The 26,347-nt window shown below is 49.8% G+C and overlaps 2 protein-coding genes across 4 annotated transcripts in view; one reads left to right on the forward strand and one right to left on the reverse strand.

Annotated features, from left to right (window-relative positions):
- Nucleotides 1-7,773, forward strand: part of CRACD (capping protein inhibiting regulator of actin dynamics) — a 112,891-nt gene extending 105,118 nt beyond the window's left edge. For all 3 annotated transcript variants that reach the window (XM_054163155.1, XM_054163138.1, XM_054163144.1), the window contains exons 10-12: nucleotides 997-1,187; nucleotides 2,725-2,899; nucleotides 5,470-7,773. In XM_054163155.1, coding sequence (XP_054019130.1) covers nucleotides 997-1,187; nucleotides 2,725-2,899; nucleotides 5,470-5,630 — 527 coding nt within the window. In that variant the 3' untranslated portion in view covers nucleotides 5,631-7,773. The remainder of the gene's footprint in view (nucleotides 1-996; nucleotides 1,188-2,724; nucleotides 2,900-5,469) is intronic.
- Nucleotides 7,774-8,509: 736 nt separating this feature from the next.
- On the reverse strand, nucleotides 8,510-26,006 carry AASDH (aminoadipate-semialdehyde dehydrogenase). Its single transcript, XM_009902730.2, has 15 exons — nucleotides 25,983-26,006; nucleotides 25,305-25,556; nucleotides 23,015-23,135; nucleotides 21,992-22,332; nucleotides 21,042-21,234; nucleotides 20,398-20,639; nucleotides 19,736-19,842; nucleotides 18,974-19,146; nucleotides 17,937-18,129; nucleotides 16,882-17,000; nucleotides 14,863-15,652; nucleotides 12,036-12,199; nucleotides 11,030-11,155; nucleotides 10,598-10,729; nucleotides 8,510-9,657 (listed from the first exon to the last, which is right to left on the reverse strand). The coding sequence occupies exons 2-15, from the start codon at nucleotides 25,532-25,534 to the stop codon at nucleotides 9,259-9,261; spliced, it is 3,330 nt and encodes a 1,109-aa protein (XP_009901032.2). The 5' UTR covers nucleotides 25,535-25,556; nucleotides 25,983-26,006; the 3' UTR covers nucleotides 8,510-9,258.
- Between the last annotated feature and the right edge of the window lie 341 nt (nucleotides 26,007-26,347).

Below are 26,347 nucleotides of genomic sequence, written 5' to 3' on the forward strand. Positions count from 1 at the left end.
TCTAGGCCCTCTTTCTAGTGCCTGTCCTGGGCAGTTTTTGTCTCTGAGCACAGCTGGGGGCAGGAGTCTGCATTTCAGAGGCACTCTTCAGCCACAGAAACACAGCAGCCACGGTGGCTCCTCAGAGGAGGGCTGAAAGCCTTTGTGTCCTGACGGAGCATTTTGTGCAAGAGGCAAAATCACCCTCTCAGTACAAGGACCCTAGGAAGAGCAAGGCCAGAGTCCAGCCCTTCGTTGGCATGGCCTAATTTTGGTCCAGTCATGGCTTTGGCAGGCACCAAGACACTTCCAACACCACAGCTCACTGCAGCTGCTGCCTGGCTTTTACCATGTTATGCACTTTCCCTTTCACTAGGTGAAGGCACAGAGCAGAGCCCAGGCCAGCTGTGAGCTCTGTGCTCACTGAGCTCAGCAGGAGCAGCTTTGCCAGCCCAGTGCTGCTCCCTGCTGCTCCCAGCTCTGTGCTGGGTGCCAGTCCCAATGTCCTGCAGGGTGCAGAAAGCCAAATGCTCAAGGGAGAGTTTTAAACCCCCAGTCTTTAAAGAGGGGCTGCATCCCCAGGGGTACTCTTTGCAGCCTCTTTTGGCCAGAGTTCAGACATTCTTCCCTTGGCTCCAGGTGGAAGCCCAGGGAGCTGCAGTGCCTAGTGGCTGGGTACTGTGATGCTGTGATCCCTTCCATCAGTTGTAAGAACCAGTGTACCTGTGGCACTCCCACTTTACCTCAGACAGGGCAAGTGCCTGTGTTAAATGAGGCTGTAAGTGCACAGTGTCTGGGGTGGGCTTTCACCCAAACAGGCCCCTTTGGGCAGCTCTCTGTGTTGGGTCTTACTCTGCAGCCATGAAAGCTGTTTCAGGACTTGCCGTGCAGTCCAGCAGAGGTCTGTGACCGGCACAGCATCCAACGGGCTCAGCTGCAGAGCAGAGAAGCTGTGCAGCTTTGCCTGAGACAAGGGATGTGCGTTACTCAACTGGCTGTTGTCATGTTTCCTTGCAGAGAAGCCTGTCCTGCAGAGCAGGCACTCCTTAGATGGCTCCAAGTTGATGGAGAAAGTGGAAGCCTCCCAACCGCTCTGGATTACGCTGGCGCTGCAGAAGCAGAAGGGCTTTCGGGAGCAGCAGGCTACGAGGGAGGAGAGGAGACAAGCCAGGGAGGCAAAGCAAGCAGAGAGGCTGGCTAAGGAAATTGTAAATACCCTTGGGAGCCCTGCCCCTCAGAAAGACAGCTGCCAGCACTGTGACTTCCAGCTGCTTTTGTTTTGTGAAAGGGGAATTATTCGTTTTATTCACTGCTAGGTTTGTAAGGTTCCATAGGAGCTGGAGTGCCAGGGAGTACAAAGCAGTCTGAAGGTTTAGAGCAAAAGGGAGATCTCCAGGAGAAAATGCTGAAGAATGAGTAGCAGTATGAGTGTGGACTCCCAGTGCCTTACTCACAGGTGTAGCTCATGGCAAGCATGAGCATGGCCACTGTGCAGGCAATTGTGTGCAGCGTGGTTCTCTCCCAGGTGCTTGGGGAATGCTCACTTAGAGCTTAGCACAGAGCCACACAGCATCACAGACTGGTAGGGGCTGGAAGGGACCTCCAGAGGTCACCCAGTCCAACCCCTTGCCAGAGCACCCAGGGCAGGGCACCCAGAACACATCCGGAGGGGTTGGAAAGGCTCCAGAGACTCCACAGCCTCTCTGGGCAGCCTGCTCCAGGCTCTGCCACCCTCACAGGGACAAAGTTTCCCTCCTGTTCCCCTGACACCTCCTCTGCTCCAGCTTGCCCCCAGTGCCCCTTGTGCTGTGCTTGGCCATCCCTGAGCAGAGCCTGGCTCCAGCCCTGAACATCTCTATCCCCAGCAGTGAGGGCAGCCCTCAGGCTCCTCTGCTCCAAGCCCCAGCTCCCTCAGCCTGTGCTCCCAGAGAGATGTTCCACTGCCTGCAGCAGCTCTGGGGCTCTGTGCTGGACTCTCTCAGGCAGCTCCCTGAGGTCTTTCTTGAGTTGAGGGGCGCCAGAACTGGACAGAATATTCCAGATGAGGCCTCACCAGGGCAGAGTACAGGGGCAGGGGAATGTCTCTTGACCTACTCACCACATCCCTTCTATTCCCCCCGGATGCCCTGGGCCTTCTTGGGCACAAGAGCACATTGCTGCCTCATGGTCAGTTAATTTGGGTTTATTTTTACTGTGCTCTGCAGTATTTGGGGATAATGCAAACAAATGTAAGAAATGAGCACTCCTGAGGCATCCAAATGTCAAAAGCAGGCTCTGGATTCAGATCTCCTCTCTTGCCCCTTCCCTAGGCAGCTGTCTGCCGGTCAGTGTTCTACCTGCAGTGCAGCAGTGGTGCCACACAACCAGTGGTGCTGTCTCTGGATATCCCAGCTGGGAGAAAGGGAGGTGATGTGGATCAGTGTCTGTTTCTGACAGCCCCACAGACACTGGTGGAAGAGAGCAGCAGTGGGGGTGAAGTTGCCCAGAGGTGCATTTGGGGTTGCAGTGCTGTATTTAACAGTCAGGGCTGGCTCAAGCTGTTCTGACTGGAGTGACACCAAGAGAGATTTCACTCTCTGGTTTGGGGTTGTGTTTGGGTTTGGCTTTTTTAGTCTCTAATTACTTTGGTTTAGAAGTATCAGAGTGGTTTGATCCTTTGCCAAAGGACAGGTGATGAATGGGAACCTCAGGTGTGACACCTCTGATTTGTGGCCATGATGTGACTCTTTTCCTGCTCTGTTCTAGGCTGCTGCCAGCAATCAGTCAGACAATAAAAGCAGCAGCAGCAGCAGCAGCAAACCAAGCACGCTGCAGAAATCTACAACCCAAGAAGGGGAGAAGAAAACAGAGACTGCTGTGACAAGGCTAGAAAGAAGGGAACAGCTGAAGAAGTCCAACACCCTCCCAACCTCTGTGACAGGTACAGTGAGGTGCAGCTCTGCACTTCAGAAATGCTGTTGCATGGTCTGGGGGAAGCCAATGAGTTGGATCTTTTCTTGGGTCCCATCCCTAGCATTACAGATGTGTTTGCAGCCCCGGGCTCAGGTGCTGCCCATGGCACAGGCTGGGCCTGCTTGTAACAGGGGTTTAAAGCTGCACTGCTGTGTTTACTCAGAAATGCTCCAGCCTGAGCTAAAAAATGAGCCTGGCTCCCCAGGCCATAGCCAGCAGTAGCTCTGGAACACGAGTGATGCACGGCAGAGGTGCAGGTGCAGTGCATCTTTGCCTTTGGGTTAGGGGTTGTTTATCACAGAGGGGGAATGGCACTGCTGTGAAGTGTATCTGTGCAGGCACTGGAGCATGCTGTGTTCCCACACCTCCCAGCTTGCCAAGGAGAAACCCCCCAGGATACCTGAAATGAGTATTTTGCTCCAAAAGGCAAAACCCAATCAATCCAGCTGAAGGCAGCCCCTGTTACTTTACATTTAGGACTTCTCCTTCCCAGTGAGGTCTTTGGTGTGGAAGGCTGGCAGCAGAACCTTTGTCTGCCAGTGCAGAGATGCACTGCAACAATTCCATCCTCACAAGGCAGGCCCAGCACAATGAAACTGCCACCAAGGCCCAGGACATTTGGGGTGCCAGGAGGTGACTGCAGCAGGAGAGACTTGCCTGGTGTTCCTGTCCTGGGCAAAAGGGTTTAGGGAAGAGTCTGGATAGGTATTAAGAAACCTTTCTCCAAGCTGCAGAGTGCACAGTGTGGGCCCCTTTGAAAGTGAGGACATAGAGCAGCTGCAGCTGTTCAGCAGCTCTGCAGCCAGGAGCTGGGGAAAGCAGCAAGGCAGCTCCTGTAGCTGTCACAGTGAAGGCTGAAGCAGAGCTACTCTTCCCTACACTGTTCCAAGCTCAACACCCCCTCTGCATGCCTATAGTTGGTTGGCTCAGCAGCTGCCTGTCCATGCTCTGCAGAGAGCCCCTGAAAATTACTTCTACTTGCAATGGCTGGAGCTGGACTGGATCATCTTTTAAAGGCCCCTTCCAAACCATTCGCAGGTCTCACACTGCCTGCCCAGAACTCCTCTGCTCCCTGTCAGCCTGCTGAGTGTCTGACCTGGCTGGGAGGCAGGCAGCTGGAGCAGCTGTCCAGCACTGCTGCCAGTCTCTAGCAGATGCAGCAGTGTGATGCTGGGCTTTCACACAGTCACTTCTAGCAGAAGTCAAACTCTAGCACAAGAGATGATGCCAAACTACATGAAGGTCTCCCTCTCTGGAGCCTTTCCAGCCCCATCTGGATGTGTTCCTGTGTGACCTGTGCTGGATTCTATGGTCCTGCTCTGGCAGGGGTTGGACTTGACGATCTTCAAAGGTCCCTTCCAACCCCCAACATCCTATGATCCTATGAACCATGGGCCAAGACTCAATCTTCCTTGGCTGGTCTGTAAGGCAGCCCTTACCAACCACACCAAGTTCCTGATGGGTGGTAGCACCAGTTTGGGCATCCCACACCCAGGACAGCATTTAAGGCAGGAGCCCAGGCTAGAACATGTTTAAAGGAAAGGTGTAACCTTTAAAAGAGCAGAAATGATCTAACATTTGAAATAATGAGCTTGGCAGCTGCTGGCTACAGCAGGAGCTGCTCCTACTGTTCATTTACTTGCAGATTAAGATGTACTGAAAAGAAGAATAAACAACTTATGCTCTCTGTGCAGTTTTAAAGCTATTTAAAGCACTCAGAACCTGGAAGTGGAATGCAGCTAGAAGTCATTTGGAGTGAATCTGAACATTTAACAACAAAAGAAAAGCTTTTAGGCTCATAAAAAGAAAAGGTGCAAGGGAGGAGTTATTTTGTTAACTCTTTTTAGAGTTACTCCTTGGAGATTGCCTTGAAGGACACTAATTAGACAGTCTTCCCCCTTGAGTTCCACAGAGCCTTGCTACAGTGCTGCTCTGTGAAGCTGCTGCTGAGGAATCAGTTGCTTATTCCACACATTTTCTTGCTGAGACAGCTGTTGGTCTTCAATATGCTGCTCTCAAGATGTGCCACAGCTCCTGCAGAAAGCTGCTTCACTTCTGCAGGATGCTGTCAGTGCAGTGGTGAGCTGAGGCAGAACTGCAGGACCCAGCTGAGGGTGGTTGGGTTACAGATGGAAGACCCAGCTGAGGATGGTTGGGTTACAGGTGGAGGACCCAGCTAGGATTACAGCTGTTCAGCAGCTGCTTTACCAGAGAGAAGAAATGTCTAGCCCAGCTTTATTTCCCCTGGTTTGTTACTGCAGATGTGATTAAAACAGTTTCTGGCTGGCACGTTGGAACTGCTTTTTCTGCATCTCACAGAGCCTGAAACTGTTGTCCCTGTTTTTATGCACTATTTGCAGTCAGCTCTGGCAAAGGGACCTCAGCTCCTCCCAGCTCCCTTGTTTTGCAAATGCAGTTAAGTGAGATTTAAGCAGAAAGGTTGGCAAGGAGCATGAAGCAAGGCTCTAGAATGCTGCAACAAAGCAAGGAGGTTCAATCACTGTTTGTTTCTTCTCTTCCCCACCCCATCCAACCCAGTGGAGATTTCAGATTCTGTTCCATCAACCCCGCTGGCAAAGGAGGTGGCCAAGAGATTCTCTACCCCTGATGCTAACCCTGTGTCAACAGAACCAGCCTGGCTGGCCTTAGCCAAAAGGAAAGCAAAGGCCTGGAGTGACTGTCCACAGATCATCAAGTAAAGTGCAAAGTGACATCCCTCTTGCTGCCCCTCAGCTGCTTCCTTTTATTTATTCAGCTTTTTCCACATGGCAAAGATGAAATGCATGTATTGAAAAGACTGCAAACTGATCCCCCTTCTGCTCTCGCTCACTGTAAAGCCTACCCAAGCCACAGGTTCCGTTGCTTTGACCAACAGCTGATGAGGGCATGGCAAATATTCCAGAGCCAGCCTCCCTCAACGAGCTGAGAGAAGGCTCAAGCTAGTGGATGGCAACTTCAGCATCATCCCAAGGGCCAGGACTGCAGTTGGGAAGCTCCTCTGTGGGTATTCAGTGCTGCACTTTTCAGCTCTCTGCACAGGAATTCTTTTTCAGCACTCCATTGTTGAAAATGAAGGCAAGATGCATGTTGCCTTCTCTTCTTTTCCTTTAAGTGTTAAACTGTAGGAGCTGTCAGTCCTGCCTGCTCTCTGAAGGCTTTCCTGCCAAGGCAGAACTGGGGGGGATACTGTTTCAGCTGCAACGCTCGGCAGAGGGCTGGTAGCAGCCAGAGGCTGAGGCCATGCCTTTCATCAGGGGGTTAATGCACCATGCCTGCAGTCCCTCACTCCCAGGAAGCAAGCAATTTATCCCACCTTCAAAAAAAATAAACTATTGAAGTAAAAATCAGTGAAGTGTTCTGAAAGAAGCCAGGGAGCCAGTGGTGCATCCCTCTGCAAGCAGCTGACTGGAACTGCAGTGGGCAAACTGCTCCTGTGCTCCTGCAGACTTTGTCTCGGTTCCCACAGCAGTAAGATTTGCAGAACTGAACTGAGAACAGAAAACTAAGCCAGTCACTCTCAGAAGTTTTTAACTGCCCTCTTCCTGCTTTTACTCCGTGTGCAACTTGAGGAGTTCAGCCGAGTCCCTGTCCAGCCAGGGGACAGCTTCAGGAAGGAAGTTCCTCACCCCACCTCAGGTAGCTGTTGTGGCAATCCACCCCTTCATTGTTTCTTGTCACTAAACCAGAAGTGCTTACCCTCTCCCTCTTACAGAAGAGGATAAAGTCCATGCTGTAATGAAGAATGTTCCTGTCCTCAGCACCCCACAGGAAGAGCTGAGGCTCTGCTTTCAGAAGTCCCCCTGGTAAACCCCAGTTTGTTTTACAAGGGAGTCTCTAGGAGCTGGGAGTGGCTCCTTTTTATAACCATCAATGTTCCTCTGGGCCTACAGCATCATGAAGGGAGACACTGGCAGGAGAAGCTTCACCACAGAACCACACCAGGTGTAGTCCATGGGAGTACTGTAGCCAAACTGCTGGATGCAGCCTGAGGAGCAGCACTTGAACTGATGCAGGAAAAGCAAGAAACATGCTGTGTGCCCCTGTTCCAAGGACCACAAAGGGCTTGGCAGCAGAAGGCATGACTGAAGACACTCCCACCCAACAGCTCAGTCCCATGGTGACAACAGCAAAAGCACAATGGTCACATCAGCTTCAGTAGAAGTGCAGCAGCAAGAGGGCTTCTCTTGGGTCGCTTTTAAGCCATGGGGTTTGCTCAGTTTCCTCTTTCAAGCAGAATCTCTCACTTTGAACCTTTGATGTAAATAGGACAGTTTTATACAGAGAGGTGTTGATGCTGTTTTCAAATCCCTGAGGAAGACAAACAAAGCCTTGCAAGGCAAATCTCTGCAAGCTCACTGGAAGAACTGGGCAGGACTCCTTTTGCTCCTGGTGCAGCCGAGTTAAATGGACACTTTCCCAGTCTCTACACTTGCAGGGTGCATTTGTAACCACAGGAACCAAACTGCCTCAACTCCACCTTCAGGAGTCCTCCTTGAGAGAAGGAGCCAGGCAGAAAGAGAAAGTGAAGTAAATCAGGATCAAGAGTTAAGGATGCTGGTGTGCTGCAAGGTACAGCAGGAGGAGCTGCTGTTGTGCACCAGGCAAGGCTGCAGCTTCCCACTCCAATCCCTTGCCAGCACACACAACAGAGCCTCCACTCAGGACTGTCTTCAGCTGAAGCTTCAAAGCAGAGGCTGTGTTCAAGCATAAAGGTATCCAGTGGGAGCTGTATTGTATCCAGTACTGGATGGGGACAGTTCTGAAGTGGTCCTGTTCAGCAGTGAGAGCTGCTGTTCAGTTAACAGCAGTCTGCCCTCCATACCAAGCAGGTGTTCCTTTGCTTTGGCTGAGGCAGCCATTTCTAAGAGTGTTGGAAATGTGTGAAACACACCACCCCAAACCCTCCCCAGCCAGCTGGAAAGAGCAAAGCTGTTGCAAGAACTGGACCAACCACTCTGTAGTATATTCCTGTTCTCAGCCTTTTGTAACTCACCCCCCCAACCCGCCCTTTCTCCTGCCCAGGTTCCGAACGCTGCCCCTCTCTGCTGCTACAGCACTGGCCAGAAGGAGCAGATGTATAACTGTGGGGTATTTGTTGTGTACTTTTTTAATTTTTCAACTGTTTTAAAGTGCAATTGTTTATTATACTGATGTCATTTTGATTCTTATTAAACTATAACCCAGGCAAGATCAGCCAAGCGCTGCGGGATGTCTTCTTGTGTCCGCTGCTGCTGACAGTCTGCTTCAGCTTTGCTTGGTACACACAGCTTTCCCCAGGGCTCCAAGTGGCTGCTGAAGTGGAGGAAGCAGCTGTGAAGCAGCACAGCCAGTGCAGCTTCTACTTTAGAACAGCTCAAAGGAAAGACTCAGAGCTTACCTTCCAGGAGAGTTCTTTCAGCAGACTCCTAAGCAGGACGCTGCCCTCAGTTAAGTGCACTTGAGTCACTGCACATGTTTGAGTCACCTTAAAGTCCACTGGTACTTCCTTTCAAAGACAGTGTCTGTCAAGACACTGTAGGGAGCATTCATTCAGGCCCCTGAACAAAGGAGCTGCCAGTGATGGGAGCAGTGCATGCTTCCTCTTGGCACCCAGCACCTGTACCTGGCCTGGGCATGCAGTAGCCATCCAGCTCTAGATGTATTCTCCAGCTGAGAGCACAGCTGACTCCTGACTTCCACAGGGGGTAAGGACACACTGGGCAGAGCTGGAGCCAAGGAAGGCCTAAGCTCACCCAGTGAGGAGCTGCTGAGTTCCTGTACCCTGAGCAACCAGGTGACTATGACCAGGGATGTGCAAGGCAGGCTCTGTCCTCAGAAACCAAGTCAGGTTCAGGAAAGGACCTGGGTCACCCTGCCATGGCACAGAAGCCTCACCAGCCTGAAGAGCCAGGCACAAGCTATGGAGGAACCTCAGGGCCCAGGCTGGGCTGGACATCCCTCCCTCAGGGAGACAGATGTGTTCTTCCATGCTGCAGAGCATGGCACCTTACCACGGTGCAAGTGTTTTGAGGCCAAGCTGCTGCCTGGCATTTTCTTACTACTCAGCTCCAAAGCACCTGAAACATGTTCTTTGATGAACTGGAGCTGGGAAATGAGGGAGGGACAGGGAAACTTCTAGCTGGGTAGTGAGTAGCCATTCTCCTCCAGTCAGTCCAGCAAGGCAAGAAGGAGCTTCTGTACCGACCCTGGACACTGCCTGGTGCAAAATGTTACCCCAGAGGTCTGCAAAGAGCAACTCTTGGCCACAGGAAACTAGGCAGAGAAGCAGAGAGCCCCTGTGGGAGTTCTTAATTTACCACTGTAGACCAAAGGAAGCAGCCCAACCTCTTAGCTGTTCTTCTCTCCTGCTGCACACACATCCAGGCAATAAACGTAATCATTTCTACAGCCAACAACAAGCTTTGTTCCCCAGACCACGGGGGAGGAGAAAACCTCTCCTGGAAGCTTATGTGCTCCTTCTGCTGTCCCACTCTTGGCATTCAGGATCCACACTCTGCCATCTGTAGATACTGCTGCCAAAAGAGTCCTGTTCTGGAGGCCATCACTCTGGAAAACAAATGGTGCTCCATACACACTTGAAGTGGCCTTGAATTTCCACAGCAGATTACCCTCCGTGCTACAGCAGTAGATGAAGCAGTCATGGGAGCCCACAAATACCTCTTGCTTAGTTAAACTTGAGATGCATGGAGAGGAGAACACAGGTCCCTCAGTGGCAAACTGCCAAGCCTGCAGAAAGACCAGAACCAGCATTATCAGAGCCTGCTCCTGTGCTCAGGCTGGCAGCAGCTGTCAGTTTTCACTGGCCTAGCTGCTGCCAGCAGGGCAGTTTATTTCACTAGCTCAGGGAGGGCTGCTAAATACTTGCCTGGTTTTACACACAGGGTAAGTGATAAAAGGCTCATAAAAGAGCTGTGCAAGAGTTACTACCTCCTGTGAGGCCCATAGGAAGCTGCCCAGCATGGGAAAAGACTCCTCCTGGGCTGCTGCACCACACAGTAATGAACTTGGTGAGTGCTGCTAACGTGCCACACACAGAGGCAAGAGCTGCTCTGCTCATGCTAATGCTGTGCAGATCCCTCCTCAGGAGGCTTTCAGGTCTGCAGCTCTGCTGCAAGCAGACAGAGAGCAGGCCAAGGGCTAAGACAGGTTTTGTGATCAGAAAAGGCAGGGGGGTTGCTGTGCATACTGCACCTCAGGCAAACCACCAGAGACAGTGCCAGCTGTTTCAATACCAGCTACAACCCACCCTGGGCTCTGAGGAGCTCAGCTGAAGGTGAAGGCTGACCTGTATTTTGCCATAACTAGGACTGATAAATGCATAAACATTCTAAGAAACCTTTCCATCTAAAAGCCAGCACCTTAGAGGAGAGAGAGCTTTAATGTGCTTGAAAAGTCCAACCCCCACCCTGTGCCAGGTCACTGCTGGCTCTCCTCCTGACCATTTACTTTGGGTGGGAGCTGTGGACTAGAAAGTCTTCTACTGCATCAAACAACTTGAGAGCTGGCAGTCTGGCTGTAAGCTTTGTGGACTACCCCTGGCACACAGCTCTGCTGCCTTCTCCTCAACAACATACACTGCTGGTTGGGTCAGCACTCATGAAGCATCCTATATCCAAGGCTGTGTGATGAACATAACCCCCACCCCCCAACACCACCACCCTTGTACCTTTTCTCCAGCATGAGTGTAACAGTACAAGTTTCCATCCACACACCCCACACAAACACACTGCTCATTGCAGTGAGGAGAGGAGAAGAGGGGTTTGCCCAGGAAGTTTTTCCAGATGGTATTCCCAGTCACCTGTAAAGGGCAGCATGGAATGGCACCTGGGGTTTAACACCACTGCAAGCAGCTACCCTTCCCTCACAGCTTGATCCAGCTGGGACCCAACCCTTAAAAACCCAACACAAAACAACCAACCCAAAAAGAAAAACAACAAAAACAATGGTATAAGAATAAGGCCCTCAGATGAAAAATGCCTTATGGCAAGCTGAGCATCCAGTTCCTTTCCACAGGGAAGCAATCTTAACTGCAGAAATGCTCTTTGGTTTGATTGGAATTTGGGACTGGGATCAAAGACAAGCAAGGAAAGGTACATACTGGGTTAACAGCCAGGAGCAGTCCTCCCAGCGTGGCCACATAGAGGTGATGTGGAGAAGAGCTCAGGCAAGGAGATGAAAACACAGCTCCACTGTTGCAATGCACCTTCCACACACAGGCCTTCTGCTGCAAGCACAAGAGCAGAGACAAAAAGGCTTTCAGTTGGAGATGAGGTTCATCATGCTTACAAAGACCTCTGCATGTCAAAGCTTATCCAACACTGCACTCACTCAGCAAACACTAGTTAGGAAGTGAAGACCCAACCTCCAAACTGTTTCTCTTCCAGTAAATACCAGAGCTGCAGCTAATGAACAGCCAACATCTGCCCCTCATTTGCCACCTCCCCTCACCTAGGCTTTTAGAATGTAAAATTCTCTCTCCCTCTCCAGCATCCTGCAGAGGGACTTCTCCTCAGGGTGTCTGCAGACAGGCCAAGGGGGAATGGTTTGAAGCTGAGGCAGAGCAGGATTAGCGTGGAGCTGAGGAAGAAGTTGTTCAGCAGGAGGCTGCTGAGACTCTGGCCCAGGCTGCCCAGGGAGGCTGTGGCTGCCTCCTGCCTGGGGGTGCTGGAGGCCAGGCTGGATGAGGCCTTGAGCAGCTGAGTGTAGCTGAGAGGTGTCCCTGGGCATGGTGTGGAGGCTGCAGGAGATGAGCTCTGAGCTCCCTTCCAGCCTGAGCCATTCTAGGATGCTGTGATTCATTAACCCACAGTTTTATTTCCAGCTAGACATCCTATTCTGAAACACCCACACAGAACTTAGTGACTAAGAAACCTAAGATTTGGGTTCAACTAGGACCAGTGCCACCAGAACCACAGCTGAGGATACCACTAACACTATTTACCTCCACCTAGTCCTAACCCCACTTGCAAGCAGGCCTGACTATTTCCAGAGAGTAACTGTGGGCTCCTTAGAACACTAATAGCAGTAGAGCTTCATCTAGTGTGCTACAAATGGAGTCTGAGCTAGAAATGTATTCTTCTGTATGGACAAGTCAGAGCTCTTACATAGATGTCCAAGGCATACACATGTTGGTCATGAGAGCCTATGTAGGCTACTCCACTGCTGGGGTCTACAACTGCAGAGCTTTTCACAGTATCTTCTGTGGCAAAGGTCCAGTGCACTTCTCCATCACTGCTCTGAAGCACATACACTAAGCCATCATAACAACCTGCAGGAGAGAAAACACAAGAGGGGAGAAAGGAATAATGATTCTTTGTATTTAGGGTGTGGTTTATGCTGCCTGCTGCAGAAAGCAAACTGATGACTCAGGAGGGAGGCTGAAAACATTCTCCAAAGCTCCTCCTCTCCTTTCAGCTCCAAGTCTTTGCTGATAGCTCAAATTGATTGCTCTTGCCAGGTTACACTTAGAGTCTCACTGCCTTTTTACAGGGGTGATCTCAGCAGCCATGGAGAGTTGCTGAGAAGGATGCATGGTGGGCTTTTTTAATTCTCTCTCTCTCTCTCTCTCTCCCTACTTTTCCTTCCTGAAAGCAAAGGTGGTGGAATAGAATAGAATAGACTAGACTAGACTAGACCAGACCAGACCAGGTTGGAAGAGACCTCTGAGATCATCCAGTCCAACCTATCACCCAACACCATCTAATCAACTAAACCATGGCACCAAGTGCCTCATCCAGGCTCTTCCTAAACACCTCCAGTGATGGTGACTCCACCACCTCCCCCTTAGAGAACATCCTGGCTGCCTTGTACTCCTTTGGACTGCAAACTCCAAGGGGCAAGAGCAGCCCCCTCTGTCCCACATGAGAGAGGCAGAAAAGGTGCACCTACAGGAACCTCACTGCCGGAGCAGGTGCCAAGGAGGACAGACTGCTCTTGCAGGAGTCCTCCAAGAGCATGCAAGAGGACTCCTCTTGAGGCTGCATAGGTTAGTCCTCTTCAGAGCAATGCTGTGACCTTGTGACAGGTCCTTCTCCTTGAGAGACTGATGAGACACAAAGCCATGCCTGCAGACCCACAGAGTCTCTCTGTTTACTCATGAGAGCTCAACTTGTTCTAGAATGCTTCATTAAACCTGAAGGAGTTTCCATTTGTTACCAGAGCAAACAGCACTCAAAAATTCTATGGAAAAGAAGAAAAGCACCTCCCCAGCTGGGCACCTGTGCTCACCAGTGAGGGATACATCCTAGCCACAGAGACAGCTCTGAGACAGAGATGGCAACTCTGCTGACAACAGGTGTGACAAAACTAAAGCCCATGCTCAGTACACTTCCAAGGAGGGCCAGACAAGGGGACTGAACTCTCTGCAAAATCATGAGGCACCAGGTAATAATTTCTGCCTTTAGCCATTTTTGAGGACAGTTCAAGACTATCACTTTTTGATACTTCAATATATAAAAAGAAAGCTAATCAGCCACCAAAGAGTAGAAGAGAAGCTAAATAGAATAGAATAAACCAGGTTGGAAGAGACCTTCAAGATCATCGAGTCCAACCTATCATCCAACACCACCTAATCAACTAACCCATGGCACCAAGCACCCTACCAAGTCTCTTCCTAAACACGTCCAGGGATGGCGACTCCACCACCTCCCTGGGCAGCACATTCCAATGGGCAACCACTCTCTCTGTATAGAACTTCTTCCTAACCTCCAGCCTAAACCTCCCCTGGTGCAGCTTGAGACTGTGTCCTCTTGTTCTGGTACTGGCTGCCTGGGAGAAGAGACCAACATCTGTCTGTCTACAACCTCCCTTCAGGGAGTTGGAGAGAGCAATAAGGTCTCCCCTGAGTCTCCTCTTCTCCAGGCTAAGCAACCCCAGCTCCCTCAGCCTCTCCTCACAGGGCTGTGTTCCAAACCCCTCACCAACTTTGTTGCCCTTCTCTGGACTCGTTCCAGCAAGTCAACATCCTTCCTAAACTGAGGGGCCCAGAACTGGACACAGTACTCGAGGTGCGGCCTAACCAGTGCAGTGTACAGGGGCAGAATGACCTCCCTGCTCCTGCTGGCCACACTGTTCCTGATGCAGGCCAGGATGCCATTGGCCCTCCTGGCTGCCTGGGCACACTGCAGGCTCATGTTCAGCCTACCATTAACCAGCACCCCCAGGTCCCTCTCTGCCTGGCTGCTCTCAGCCACTCTGACCCCAGCTTGTAACTCTGCATGGGGTTGCTGTGGCCAATGTGCAGAACCCGGCACTTGGAAGTGTTCAATCTCATGCCCTTGGACTCTGCCCATCTGCCCAGCCTGTCGAGGTCCCTCTGCAGAGCCTCTCTACCCTCCAGCAGATCAACTCCTGCCCCCAGCTTGGTGTCATCTGCAAATTTACTGCTGATGGACTTAATGCCCTCATCCAGATCATCAATAAAGACGTTAAAGAGCATGGGGCCCAGCACTGATCCCTGGGGCACACCACTGGTGCCTGGCTGCCAGCTGGCTGTGGCACCACTCAGCACCACTCTCTGGGCTCAGCCTCCAGCCAGTTCCTAACCCAGCTCAGAGTGATGCTGTCCAAGCCAGGGGCTGCCAGCTTAGCCAGGAGTTTGCTGTGGGGGACAGTGTCAAAGGCCTTGCTGAAGTCCAGGTAGACTACATCCACAGGCCAGCTGCAGCCCCTGACTTAATGAAGCCTTCTGACTAAGTTGGTGTCTAACAAACCACAAGTGTTCATGGTGGATAACCTCCATCACTGCTTCCACAAAGCTTAAAATTACTTCTTCCTTCTACTCTGCAAGCCATCAGTTTTGAAGCAGACACAGAAGTGTTTGGTTAAGTGGAGAGGAAAGACATTCAGAGGTGAGAAACAAGGTTCCCTGCCACTCATCCTGTCTTTAGCAGCAAAGCTAACTGAGGGTGAAGGCTGCAAGAGAAGCCATACCAACCACAACGAAACTGCCACACTTGGACACGCAGGCAGAAGATTCGATCCGGTCTCCCAGGGTCTTCTCCCACCTTATCTCTCCTGACTCCAGATCAATGGCCTGCATTGTGTGGGAGTGAGAGCCCACATACACAGCTGCTGCCTCTGCAGATGGGATGATAACCAGTGGTGATGCATCAACGCATTTCCCTGTGTTGGACTTCCACCTGACGCCCAGCTCCACTCCTGCTGCGTGGCTTTGCTGCACAGAGCAGTCAGGGCCACCTGCCTGCTTTGCAGCTCCTTCACACCCTTCTGTGTGGGTTTGCAAGATACCTGGAGTCACTGCATGCAGAGAGGATGCTTGCTGTCGCAGCTCCACTCCTACCTGTGCTGTATTCCTGGGCTGCATGAGAGGCTTGGGGAAATTCCTGGCAAGAAAATGGTTTCCTCTGCTTAGGGCAAGCAATGGACTGAACTCTGCAGCAGCCTCGAGGCCTGTCCCAGCTTTCAGCTTGGTGTGTCTGCCACGCAGCTCCTCTCCGCTCTTCCCCCTTCGTTTTCTTTTCACAGCACTGTCACAATTCATTAACTGCTCTTCCTCTGGAAACAGGATCTTAAGGATGTGTCTGTAAACCCCTTCAATGGAGCAGCTGAGAATAGCTTCCAGGAGTCCAGGCACAGCTCTCCCTGCCAGCAGCTCAAGTTCCTCATGAAGCCTCAGAGCCTTCAGGGAGTCTCCACCACTGTCCAGGAACACTGCATCTTTTGAGATCCCTGTGGAATCTCCCGGGACACCCAGCACAGCCTGCACAAGAGAAGGGGAGAGGCAGCAGTCTGTGGGAGCTGCACCACGTCACACACACAAAAACTCAAGCTGGGTACAACCCAGCTGAAAATCAACAGCTGAGGAAAGCCACCGCTGCAAAAGCTGCCAGCAAGCACAGCAGGGTCACAGAGGCAGGGAGGCAACAGGAGCTGGGGAGGAACTTGCTCTGGACTGCAGAATGGTTTGCTCAGTGCCAGTTCTGCAGTCCAAGGCATTAAAGCAAACTGTGCTGCATTTCTGCTGGTCCTTTTCACTCTCAACAGCATGGATCAAGGCCAGCTTCCCAGCTACCCCAGGGATGCCTTTGGAGAAGGCTGGCTTTATTTTATGAAACTGCTAGCTTTTACTTTTGAATGATTTAAGTGACCTCCTTATCCATCTGCTCTTGAAGCTGTAACCCCTTCCATTCATGAAAGATTTGTATTGGCACTCCCTGCTTGGTAAGCCTGGGTGTGAAGCCCAAATCCTCTGGTTTTGGTAGCTGCTTTCTGCTGTGCGTAAGAGGTCCAGGGCAGATCTTCTCCCCTTGGGTTATCTTTTCTCTAGCCACCAATACAGGAAAAATCAGCACAGGCAAACTGTGCTACTGATTTCACTGCATTTCCCCATTCAAGCCCTAGCCACAGTAAGCCTCCCTTTCAAGTGAGCCTTGGAACTCTGTCTGTGCAAAACAAGAGGAAGTGAATGCTGTTTGCATCACATTTCAATGCCCTGCAAAACAACTCTTCAACACAGAAATTTGGAAGCAAACCAAACACAGCTGAAGAGAAAACTATGCCACTGTACCATCTATTTTATAAAGGACTCCTCAACTCATCATTACCTGAAGAAAGAAGAAACTCCACTAACACAGAAGCTATTTTGTGCAGAGTTTCTGTGTCCCAGTTCCTCATTTCCCTTAGGGAAACCTTCTTTGGCACATGAAGCACTATTCAAAAAAGCCACTGACAGGTTACATCCCTACTCTGCTAATGCTTTGTACCTCAGAGCCTGCACTTTCAGCTGACACAGAAGCACAAGTGACCCTTCCTGGCCTCTGCAGAGTGTCTGTATTGAAGCATTAAGTGAACAGAAAGAGCTGTGCTGCTTAAATCCATAGGCAGCTGGAACATTCTGGTTGCATTAGTCACACTTGTTAAAACTGTTTAATTCCTGACACATGTACCATGATCCACTTGCAAAGATAAAGAGGCAGCTCAAAATACTACCTTCCATAAATACTGCAGTCTGGCCCACAAGTCCTCTGTGCCACTCAGCTTCCTGTCACGCCTCCTGCAGCTCAGATGCTGCTGGTAAGTCCTGTTCAGCTCAGATACATCAACTTTGCCTTTGGAGAGAACAAAGGATGGGGTTTTTCAGTGCTCTTTTAGCAGGACCTGCTCTGCCTAAACAGTCACTTTATTCTTGCACACACTTTAGTTGTCCTCAGCTGCATCTCTTCCTACCCAGTGAACAAGACAGACCCCAGGAAGGATTGTCAAGATTTACTCTGGCCTCCCCCATCATCCCAGCTTTAAGGCCTGACCTTTCCCACAAAGATGAGCCCAGGGCTGCAGCACCTCTGCTATCAGGACAGGCTGAGGGAGCTGGGGGGGTGCAGCCTGCAGAAGAGAAGACTCTGAGGGGACCTCAGAGCTGCCTGCCAGGACCTGAAGGGATCCTGCAGGAAGGCTGCAGAGGGACTTCTCCTCAGGCTGTCTGCAGACAGGCCAAGGGGCAATGGTTTGAAGCTGAGGCAGAGCAGGGTCAGAGTGGAGCTAAGGAAGAAGTTGATCAGCAGGAGGCTGCTGAGACTCTGGCCCAGGCTGCCCAGGGAGGCTGTGGCTGCCTCCTGCCTGGGGGTGCTGAAGGCCAGGCTGGATGAGGCCTTGAGCAGCTGAGTGTAGCTGAGAGGTGTCCCTGGGCATGGCAGTAGATATCTCTGAGGATCCCTTCCAACCTGAGCCCTTCTAGGATTCTGTGATACCCCAGCTGGAGGCAGGGCTCTGCTGCAGACTGCAACAGGAACAGCTGAGAAAACAAATGCAGAGTCTGAAACTAAATTGCTTTTACCACTGCTCTTTGACCCTTGAATGAAATGTTACCAAGAACACATCCTATGTGGTCATGATTTCCTAACTACCAGGAGTTGGTTACCTAATCTGTGTATTTAAAAAGCAGGAATCAGGTCCCAGATTTCAGTTAGTAAAATAATAACTAAAGAACAACAAAGGGACACAGATCATCAAAATGAGTGGCAAGTGTACTTAATGCTTTCATTTACCATGTAAGGTTAAAGGCAAAGCTTGAATCAGCACAAGCTCATCAGGGACTGCATAGGCTGGGACCCATTTCTGGAGTTCTTGAAGCATTTCTCTCTCTTCTAAATCACCTCTGGGTACAACAAACAGGATAAGTTTTTCCTGCTGATACCAGGTCACTGCACAAGCTTCTACCTGGTGAAGACCTTCAGCAGCCTGTAAGTACAAAACCATTAGCCTTGCTTTGAAATGCAGTTTATCAATAGAGTAAAAGGAGTTAAAAAGCACAGTCTAAAAGGAGTAGTCTTAAACATGGTGGTTGGCTCACAGTCCCACCTCTCATGCCCTGAAATACTCTCTCTTGGAGCTCAACTCTGGACTTCTTTACATAAAAATGAACTCAGAGGTGGATGATCTGCCTCAAAGAAAGGGCCTACAAGAGAGTTGTGGAGAGGCTTCTGAGGGTGTCAGGGAGTGACAGGACTGGGGGAGAAGGAAAAAAAAACTAGAAGTGGGTAGATTCAGCTTGGCTGTGAGGAAGAAGTTCTTCCCCATGAGGACAGTAAGACACTGGCACAGGTTGCCCAGGGAGGTGGTGGAAGTCTCATCCCTGGAGGTTTTGAAGGCCAGGCTGGATGTGGCTGTGAGCAACCTGCTGTAGTGTGAGGTGTCCCTGCCCATGGCAGTGGGGTTGGAACTGGCTGAGCCTTGAGGTCCCTTCCAACCCTGACAATTCCATGATTCTATGAAATGCCATGAATATGATGCAAGCCACAAGTCTGACAATTCATCTTGTGTTCCCATCACTACACCAGCAGTGCAGGGCAGTGCTCAGTGCTTTGCAGTGCTCACGCAGTTCCCAGCTCTGCTGGAAGCAATCACAACACAAAACACTTCCACGAACTCATCAGAACCAAACTCCTCATTGAACAATGTGACTAGGGTTTTGATAACAAACACTACAAATTTCTTTCAGACTCCTCCCAGACAATGAGCAAACAGCCATTTCTGATGAGAGGGGTGTGCTGCTCATCCCTGCTGCCCTGTGCTGCCACCTTACCTGCTGCAGGGATTCGATGCTGAAGCGCTTGCCGTGACGTTTAACCTGGTTGTCCTTCCGACCCAAGAAGAGCAACTCCCCGCTCTGCACCCTCACAAAATCCCCTGTTGCTCTCATTGTGCCCACAGGCAAAGCTCTTTCATCATCAAGGAAGCAGATTCGCTCCTCACCACCTACAGCAGGAGAGGCTGTGGTCAGACAGAGTAAATGGCTAACTGTAAATGAAAATGGTAAGAAGCATTTTATCCAATCCTCCTAACCCGTTCCAGCATTCTAAGAGGTACTAAAAGATTATCAGTGTCTAAACTCCTGCAGTCTGCAAACAAGGCCATGCAGCTAGGTCAGGTAATACAGAGAATTTACTGCAGAACCACAGAATTGCCAGGGCTGGAAGGAACCTCAAGGATCATCCAGCTCCCACCCCTGCCCAACACTAGATCAGGCTGCTCAGAACCACATCCAGCCTGGCCTGACAAACCCTCAGGGATGAGGCTTCCACCACCCCCCTGGGCTACAGCAGAGAATGTCATAATGCAAGCAGGAAGAAGTCCTTATCATGGAAGCACAGCCTGCAGATGAAACGATGGCAATTTCTCACTCATCGTTCCAACAACCCAAAAGAACATCAGTGGGCTCCCAGCCCAATAGGAGCTTCAAATGCTACATGAAGCTGTGTACCAGAGGCAGACACCAAGTAATCAATGTGTTAGTGAAATTCAGTCCATTAAGAAAAATAGCTTACAATAAGAAATAGCAAATGACCTATGAACACTTGTCCCTCGCCTTCCAGCACCACAGAACCGCTGCCATCTCTGACCTCAACTTTGGTTCCAAGGAGTGGGGATCCCAAAGGCACAGGGAAATCAGTTCTAAAACACATCAGAGACAGAAACAGTGAAACTCTTTCCCTTCTGAACGCAAAACAGCCAGTCCAGAAATGAGTTAGCAAAGAGTCCTTTCAAAGGATCAGTATGAGAGCACAGATGGATGCCCAGGCCGCCTTCTCTACAGAGCTTTCTCCATTTCTTCACAATGGAAAACCTCCTCAGTGTGCACAGGCAGAGACAGCACCCCCTGGGCTAGGCAAGGCCAGGCTCAGCATAGGGAATCACAGGCTGGAATGAGGAAGAGGTCTAAACACAGCAATGACTAAAACAGAGCTCATCACAACACATACAGTGGAACTTCAAGAGGTCTGAAGTAGAAAGGATTTCACACCAAGGACCAGTCATCACCACCTTTGACTGGAGGGGACAGAGCAACAAAGAATGGATTGGTCCTTTCTACATAAACCCCAAAGGTCACTTCCATCAGCACAGACACTCAGGAGGACTCAGCAGCCCTGGAAACAGGAGGCCAAGGTTCTGTTTCTAGTGGCTTTCATCACTCCTGTGTCAAGTCATGGAAACAGTGACTTTTCCTACCTAAAATCAGCATGAAAAACCTCTTCAGGGATCTTGTAGCAAGTGGCCCAGCTGGACACTTCAGTGATACCATACAAATTAAAAATGCTTGTTCTGTTCTCCTTGTGCTTCCAACTTCTCAAGAGCTGTAGTGCAGGAAATGCTTCACCTCCAAGGGCTAAAACACGAAGTGAAGTGTTTGCAGACAGCACTGTGGATTTAATGATGGGAGCTCCAAACCTCCTGAGAAGTGTTGGTGTTGCCTGAAGGATGCAGAGTGAATCAAGAGAGAAAGACCTGATAGATTTTTCCCAATGTGCAAACCACTTCCTGCTTTTTTAAGAAACATCACACAATGATTCATTCTCAGCTAAGCTAGAAGGAGAGGACTTTAGTCATTAAGTCACCTAAGAATCCCTTCCTTCACTAATACAGAATACAGAATTAACCAGGCTGGAAAAGACCTCAGAGATCATCCAGTCCAACCTATCACCCAACACTATCTCATCAACTAAACCATGGCACCAAGTGCCTCACCCAGGCTCTTCCTAAACACACGGTCAAGGGAGAACACTCCTGCTCTATCAGCAGTGTCTAGATTGATGCAAAAGTAGTAACCATTAGCAAAGGTGACATTGAAGACACTTTTCTCAGGTGCTGCCTACCTGCAACACTGTCACGTGGTGGTGGTGAAAGAGAGCAGCAGAGAGCTCCACAGGGATCATCTTGATGGTGTTTGGTACTATGAGCACAGAGGCTCCGCTCGTCAGGGCAACAAACAACTCCACCACAGATGGGTCAAATGTTAGAGGAGAAGCCAGGAACAGCACATCATCTTGGGTGACTTCAAACAGGGACCTGAAACAAGACAGCTAGGGATTACAAACCTGATGCATGTCATTAGAAAACATTCCCAAAGCAGAATTAAAGGAAGGCACTTTAGCAAGGCTAGGGTGCGAAGGGCTGCGCTGAATGTTCAGGGCCAGACAACTGGAGCTCCTGAATTGAGACTTTAACTGATGATCAGACTAATGAGGTCCTTCCCAGAGATATCCACCACACTATACACCAACACAGTGTCTTTTAAGGCATTTTTCAACTAACGGCACTTACAGAACAGATTTTTGTAGCCAGCATGAAATGAACCACAGCGTTTCAGGGGCTGCAAGGGACCTCGAAAGATCATCGAGTCCAACCCCCCTGCCAGAGCGGGGTCACCCATACCAGATTGCACAGGAAGGCATCCAGGGGAGGTTTGAATATCACCAGAGAGGGAGAACATGAAGCAGAAAGAAACCTAGGAGTTAAGATTTAACAACTACACTGCACAAGAAACAGAACTGGGAATAAGTACTTTTGTTATCTGTTTCTTTGAAGCCACAAGCCAGAATACAACACTTGCAGCAACAGCTGGTTGTTTGAAGTGCAACATTTAGACATTATAAATAACTGTCACAGAAACAGCATTTGAAATTACACCGTTTAGACACAAAAGAAACAGACAGAACTAAACCTGAAAAAGCAGGGGAGGAGGAAGAGGTGATATGCAACCTGCACTCCCCTCAAGTATTGACAAGGATTCTCGTGGAAGCAGCAAACTGTAAGTCACACTTACTGCAGATGCTGAATATTTGGCACTATACACTTATGAGGCACTCTGACTATTTTGGGGATCCCTGTAGTTCCTGATGTATGCAAGATGTATGCTAGAGAGCATTTCTGGCCAACATCCACATATCCTCCTCCTGATGTGCTCACTTGAGCTTGATCTGGGTGAGTGATGAGGTTTGGCTGCAAGTCACCCATAGCTTCAAAAGGTTCACATTTACTTCTCGCACTGTCTGCTTGTGAATTTGAATCAGTGCTGCTGGAGCTTCTGTGGAAGAGAGTTAAACCAATATGCTCTGCTGTGGAAGAGCTGTGGCAAAACCAGCCAGCATGGGACATCTGGAACTTCTGCAAGACAAAACAAGCAATTGAAGCACCAGAATCCAGGTTGCACTGCTCCTGTTCTACTCTGTGCAATGAAATAGGCAACAGTGCTTCACACTAATAAGCTGCAATGGTTCATTCCTTTACTTCTGGAGGGGGCACATCAAACAGTTCCAGGCTCATGCATTTTTATACATCAAGCATGAGTGAACACAGACTTCATCAATGTGCAATAACTCTGAGCAAACAGTGGAAAGAAGGGGAAAGTATACCCAAGAATTCTGTAGGACTCAGAATTCTAACTGGATGGCCCAATATTTCCTTAGCAATGAGAGTGCAAGATCTGAGAGGAGTTGGGCAGAGGGAACCCAAAGAATTAAATGCAGGAGGTGTTTTGTTGTTCAACTGTTGCAAAGATTTCCAACTCTCAACCTTGACATATGGAGAAATCAGCCCGGACAAACCTGCCAGTGCCAGTGTGCAACAGGCTGGCCTGGACAACACTGTCACAGGAAAGCAGGCAGCTTTTTCAAAGAGGAGAGGCACTCTGTACTCTAAAAGGTGTTCTCTTCTGAATGAAAAAGCACCTCCTGACATGCAGAAACAAAACAACTCCATGCAAGCTTATTAAGACAGAATCAAATCTGAACAGCCACACATTTCTCAGCTGCCCTTCAATGCCTCCTGGGGAAGCCTGAAGACTTACATTGACTTTGTCATTCTCAACAAGAACATACTGAAGATTGCTTTTCCTCATGAAGTTAGTGGATAACATTGATGGTGCATCTGGATCAATAGGAGAATAGGCAGCTGGAACCTGAAGGATTCTAACAAGACACAAAATGTTTGCAATGTATTTGAAAGAATAAATTAAGAAACAACCTCTTCAGTCTCACTGCTGTTCTTGAGTACATTTATAGCTCCCACAGCTAAATAAACCATGGAGTCTTTACACTTTTATAGCTCCAATGCAGACTTTACAGTTTTATAGTTCCCAGAGCTACAAAAATGTAGTGATGAGTCATAAAGATTTTGTTGGCAATAAAGTAGGAAGAATAATCATCACTGCCCTGTGGTATTTCACAGTAAGAAGGAAAGCCCAGATGAAAGGGTTTATGGAAACATTCAACATCACTGGTGGCCAGGCAGTTTGGGGATGACAGAAGCATCACTGACACCCATTTTCAAAGCTTTTGGTTCTCACTAGTCTGAAGAATCCAGCCCAAGAAAAGCTGAGCACGTAGTCGAATTTCTTCCCTAATAAACAAGCAGAGGAACCCCAGGCATCATTCTGCTCTCATTCACTTTACACTGCAGTGCTTCCTCAGCAGTTGCTCACTACCACCCTACCCTCTAGTGGCTCCGTTTGACAAAGACAAGCACCACAATAAGCCAGGACCATTAAGCTGTGACTAAAACACCAACAGCTCCCATCAGTCTTCACACTGCTTCTAAAACTGGCTTCCCACGAGCAAGCAGTTAGACTGCTTTGGCTAAAGCAATTATCACTGCAGCGATGGCAAGATCCAGGACTCGGAAACCACAGCATTCTGCCCACTCCAATAGCCACTGGGGTCAGCAAGAACCTAAGCATTCCCTGCCTCACAGGTGGCAGTGACAGCTGGAAGAATCACAATGCCCCAGTAGTTCCCAGCCACACAGCAAAAGCAAATTGTGTTCATAACATCACTGAACCACTGTGCTTGGAAAAGGCCTTTATCATCACTGAGTCCCTTCTCCAACTGCACCAAGGCTGGTGCTAAGCCACGGCCCTCAGCACCCATCTCTGCTTTTTTTAAACACTTCCAGGGATGAGGATTTGGCCACCTCCCTGGGGAGCCTATTCCACCGTTTGAGAACTCTTTTGGTAAAGAATTTTCTTCTAATGTTCAACCTAAATCTCCTCTGGTGCAACCTGAAGTCATTTCCTCTCATCCTATCACTTGGTTACTAAGGAAACAAGACTGATACCTACCTCCCTACCATCTCCTTTCAGGTAGTTGTATAGTGATGAGGTCTTCCTTCAGCCTCCTTTTCTCCAGACTAAACAGCTTCAGATCCCTGAGCCAACACAGTCCCTCCATCGGTGCCCAGGTCATTGGAACACAGGCTAAATCAGGCTGAAAGGGACCTCAGGATGCCTAGCCCAGCCTCCTGCTCAAGAAGGGCCAGCTGCAGCCAGGTTGCTCAGGACTTCACACAGCGAAGTCTTGAAAACCACCAGGGATGGTGCCTGCACATCGCTGGGCAACTCGCCCTGCTGCTGGACCCCATGGAAGGCGTTTTCTGATCAGATTCCTCAGCACTTACAGGCAGTTTCTGACTACACCACTCCCCTCACTCACTCCACTGCAATCTTTACACTCAGCTGTGATACACCTCCTTGTGCCACTGTGTATTTTACATGCAGCGTGGCACCAGGAAGATACCCACACGGAGCACGCCCCTAGGGAGCGCAACCCTTGCGGCACACCGCTGCTGAAGAAAACACGCCTGCCACACTGCCACTTGATGCTGCACCCTGAGTGCAATGGCCATGGAGGATACACACATAAAGGCTACAGATACTAGCTTAAAGCCTGAAATTTGTTTTCACTGCATCTTGGTTTTGTTTGTTTTACCAGCAAGAACACATTTAAAAACCTGCCTGTTCCTTTTTTTGCAGAGACACATTAAGCCTGTCAGACTGCACCCACTTTTAACCACAGACCCTGGGAATTCTTTTGTATTTCTATAAATAACCTTGAGCACTTAAAGAAAAAAAAAAAAAAAGACAGCTACATACACTTTAAAATCAACAAGTACAAGAGACAAAGCTTTTCAAAACATTATTAACACTGACATCTTTTTCCTTACAGAATGCCAGACTCCAGTGCCCCCTGACAATATTGCTGAGGTATTCCTGCAGTCTTAAAACTATAAACAGACTGAAAATTAGCCCTGATAAAGATGCTCCCTAGAAAACCAGCACAGATGGCAAACATTCAAACCATTACCCTAGGATCCAAGATGGCAAGTTTATCCCTGGATAGCAGTAAAGGCCTATTTCCCATTTTCCTTGCTGATCACAGTGCTTTTGAAGGAAAGCTGTCAGTTCCCCAGCAAGCTGAACCATGGTGGCATACGTGTGGAAAGCTGGAGGTTTGCCATTGCACTCGTCAAACCAAACTGCTTTCCTAGCAGAGTGCAGGCCAGCTGCCTGATTCACCAGCTCCTGAAGAGTCATCTCAGCTGCATCTTCAGTCCCCCTGAAAGAAGAACAAACAAGACTGCACTGGCACCACTTTTAGTGGTTTTGACAAGTTACATAAACACACAAAGCACTACCAAGTAGAAATAAAGACCCTTGCCAGACGACACACACCTTCATCTTATACTGCCAAGTGTAAACCTTAACACTTTTACCACGGGCCTCATCCCAGGGTAGTAATTCACTAAGATTTCATTGCACATAATTAGCCTGTTTCTCACCGTTGAGGCCCCTTCCCTGGATATATTCAAGGCAAGACTTGACGAGGCCCTGGGCAGCCTGCTCTAGTTGGGGATGCCCCTGCTGACTTCGGGGAGGTCGGCCTGGATGACCTTTGGAGGTCCCTTCCGGTCTGGACTAGTCTATGATTTTAAAGCTAGTTACAACTTAATTTAAAACTTTATTAACACATTAAAATGCGAACCCTTCCCTAGCAAGCAGACAACCCAATGTATCAATTGGCATTTATGGTAGTGCTCACGCTGGCCCAACGGGCCCTTCTGTTACGCCTGTACCGGATGACCGAGCCGCGGCCCGCATGGCTCCGGGTTAAGGTTCCCCTCGGCCTCCGCCGCATCAGGATCAACTCTCCGCAGCGGTCCCGCGCGAGGCCAAACGGCTTCTCTACGCCGCCATCACGCTCATAGACCCCGTTCACACACACGGCCTGGCCGCTCCCGAAGAGGGTGGCTGCACCACGATCACCCCAGAAACTCGCCGGTGTCGCCGACCCCCAAGGGGCCCGCGGACCCCACCTTAGGGAGAGCCGACCACCACCTCCCAGCGCCC

Source organism: Dryobates pubescens, chromosome 1 (genome assembly GCF_014839835.1).
Source record: "Dryobates pubescens isolate bDryPub1 chromosome 1, bDryPub1.pri, whole genome shotgun sequence".
Taxonomy (NCBI): Eukaryota; Metazoa; Chordata; class Aves; order Piciformes; family Picidae; genus Dryobates; species Dryobates pubescens.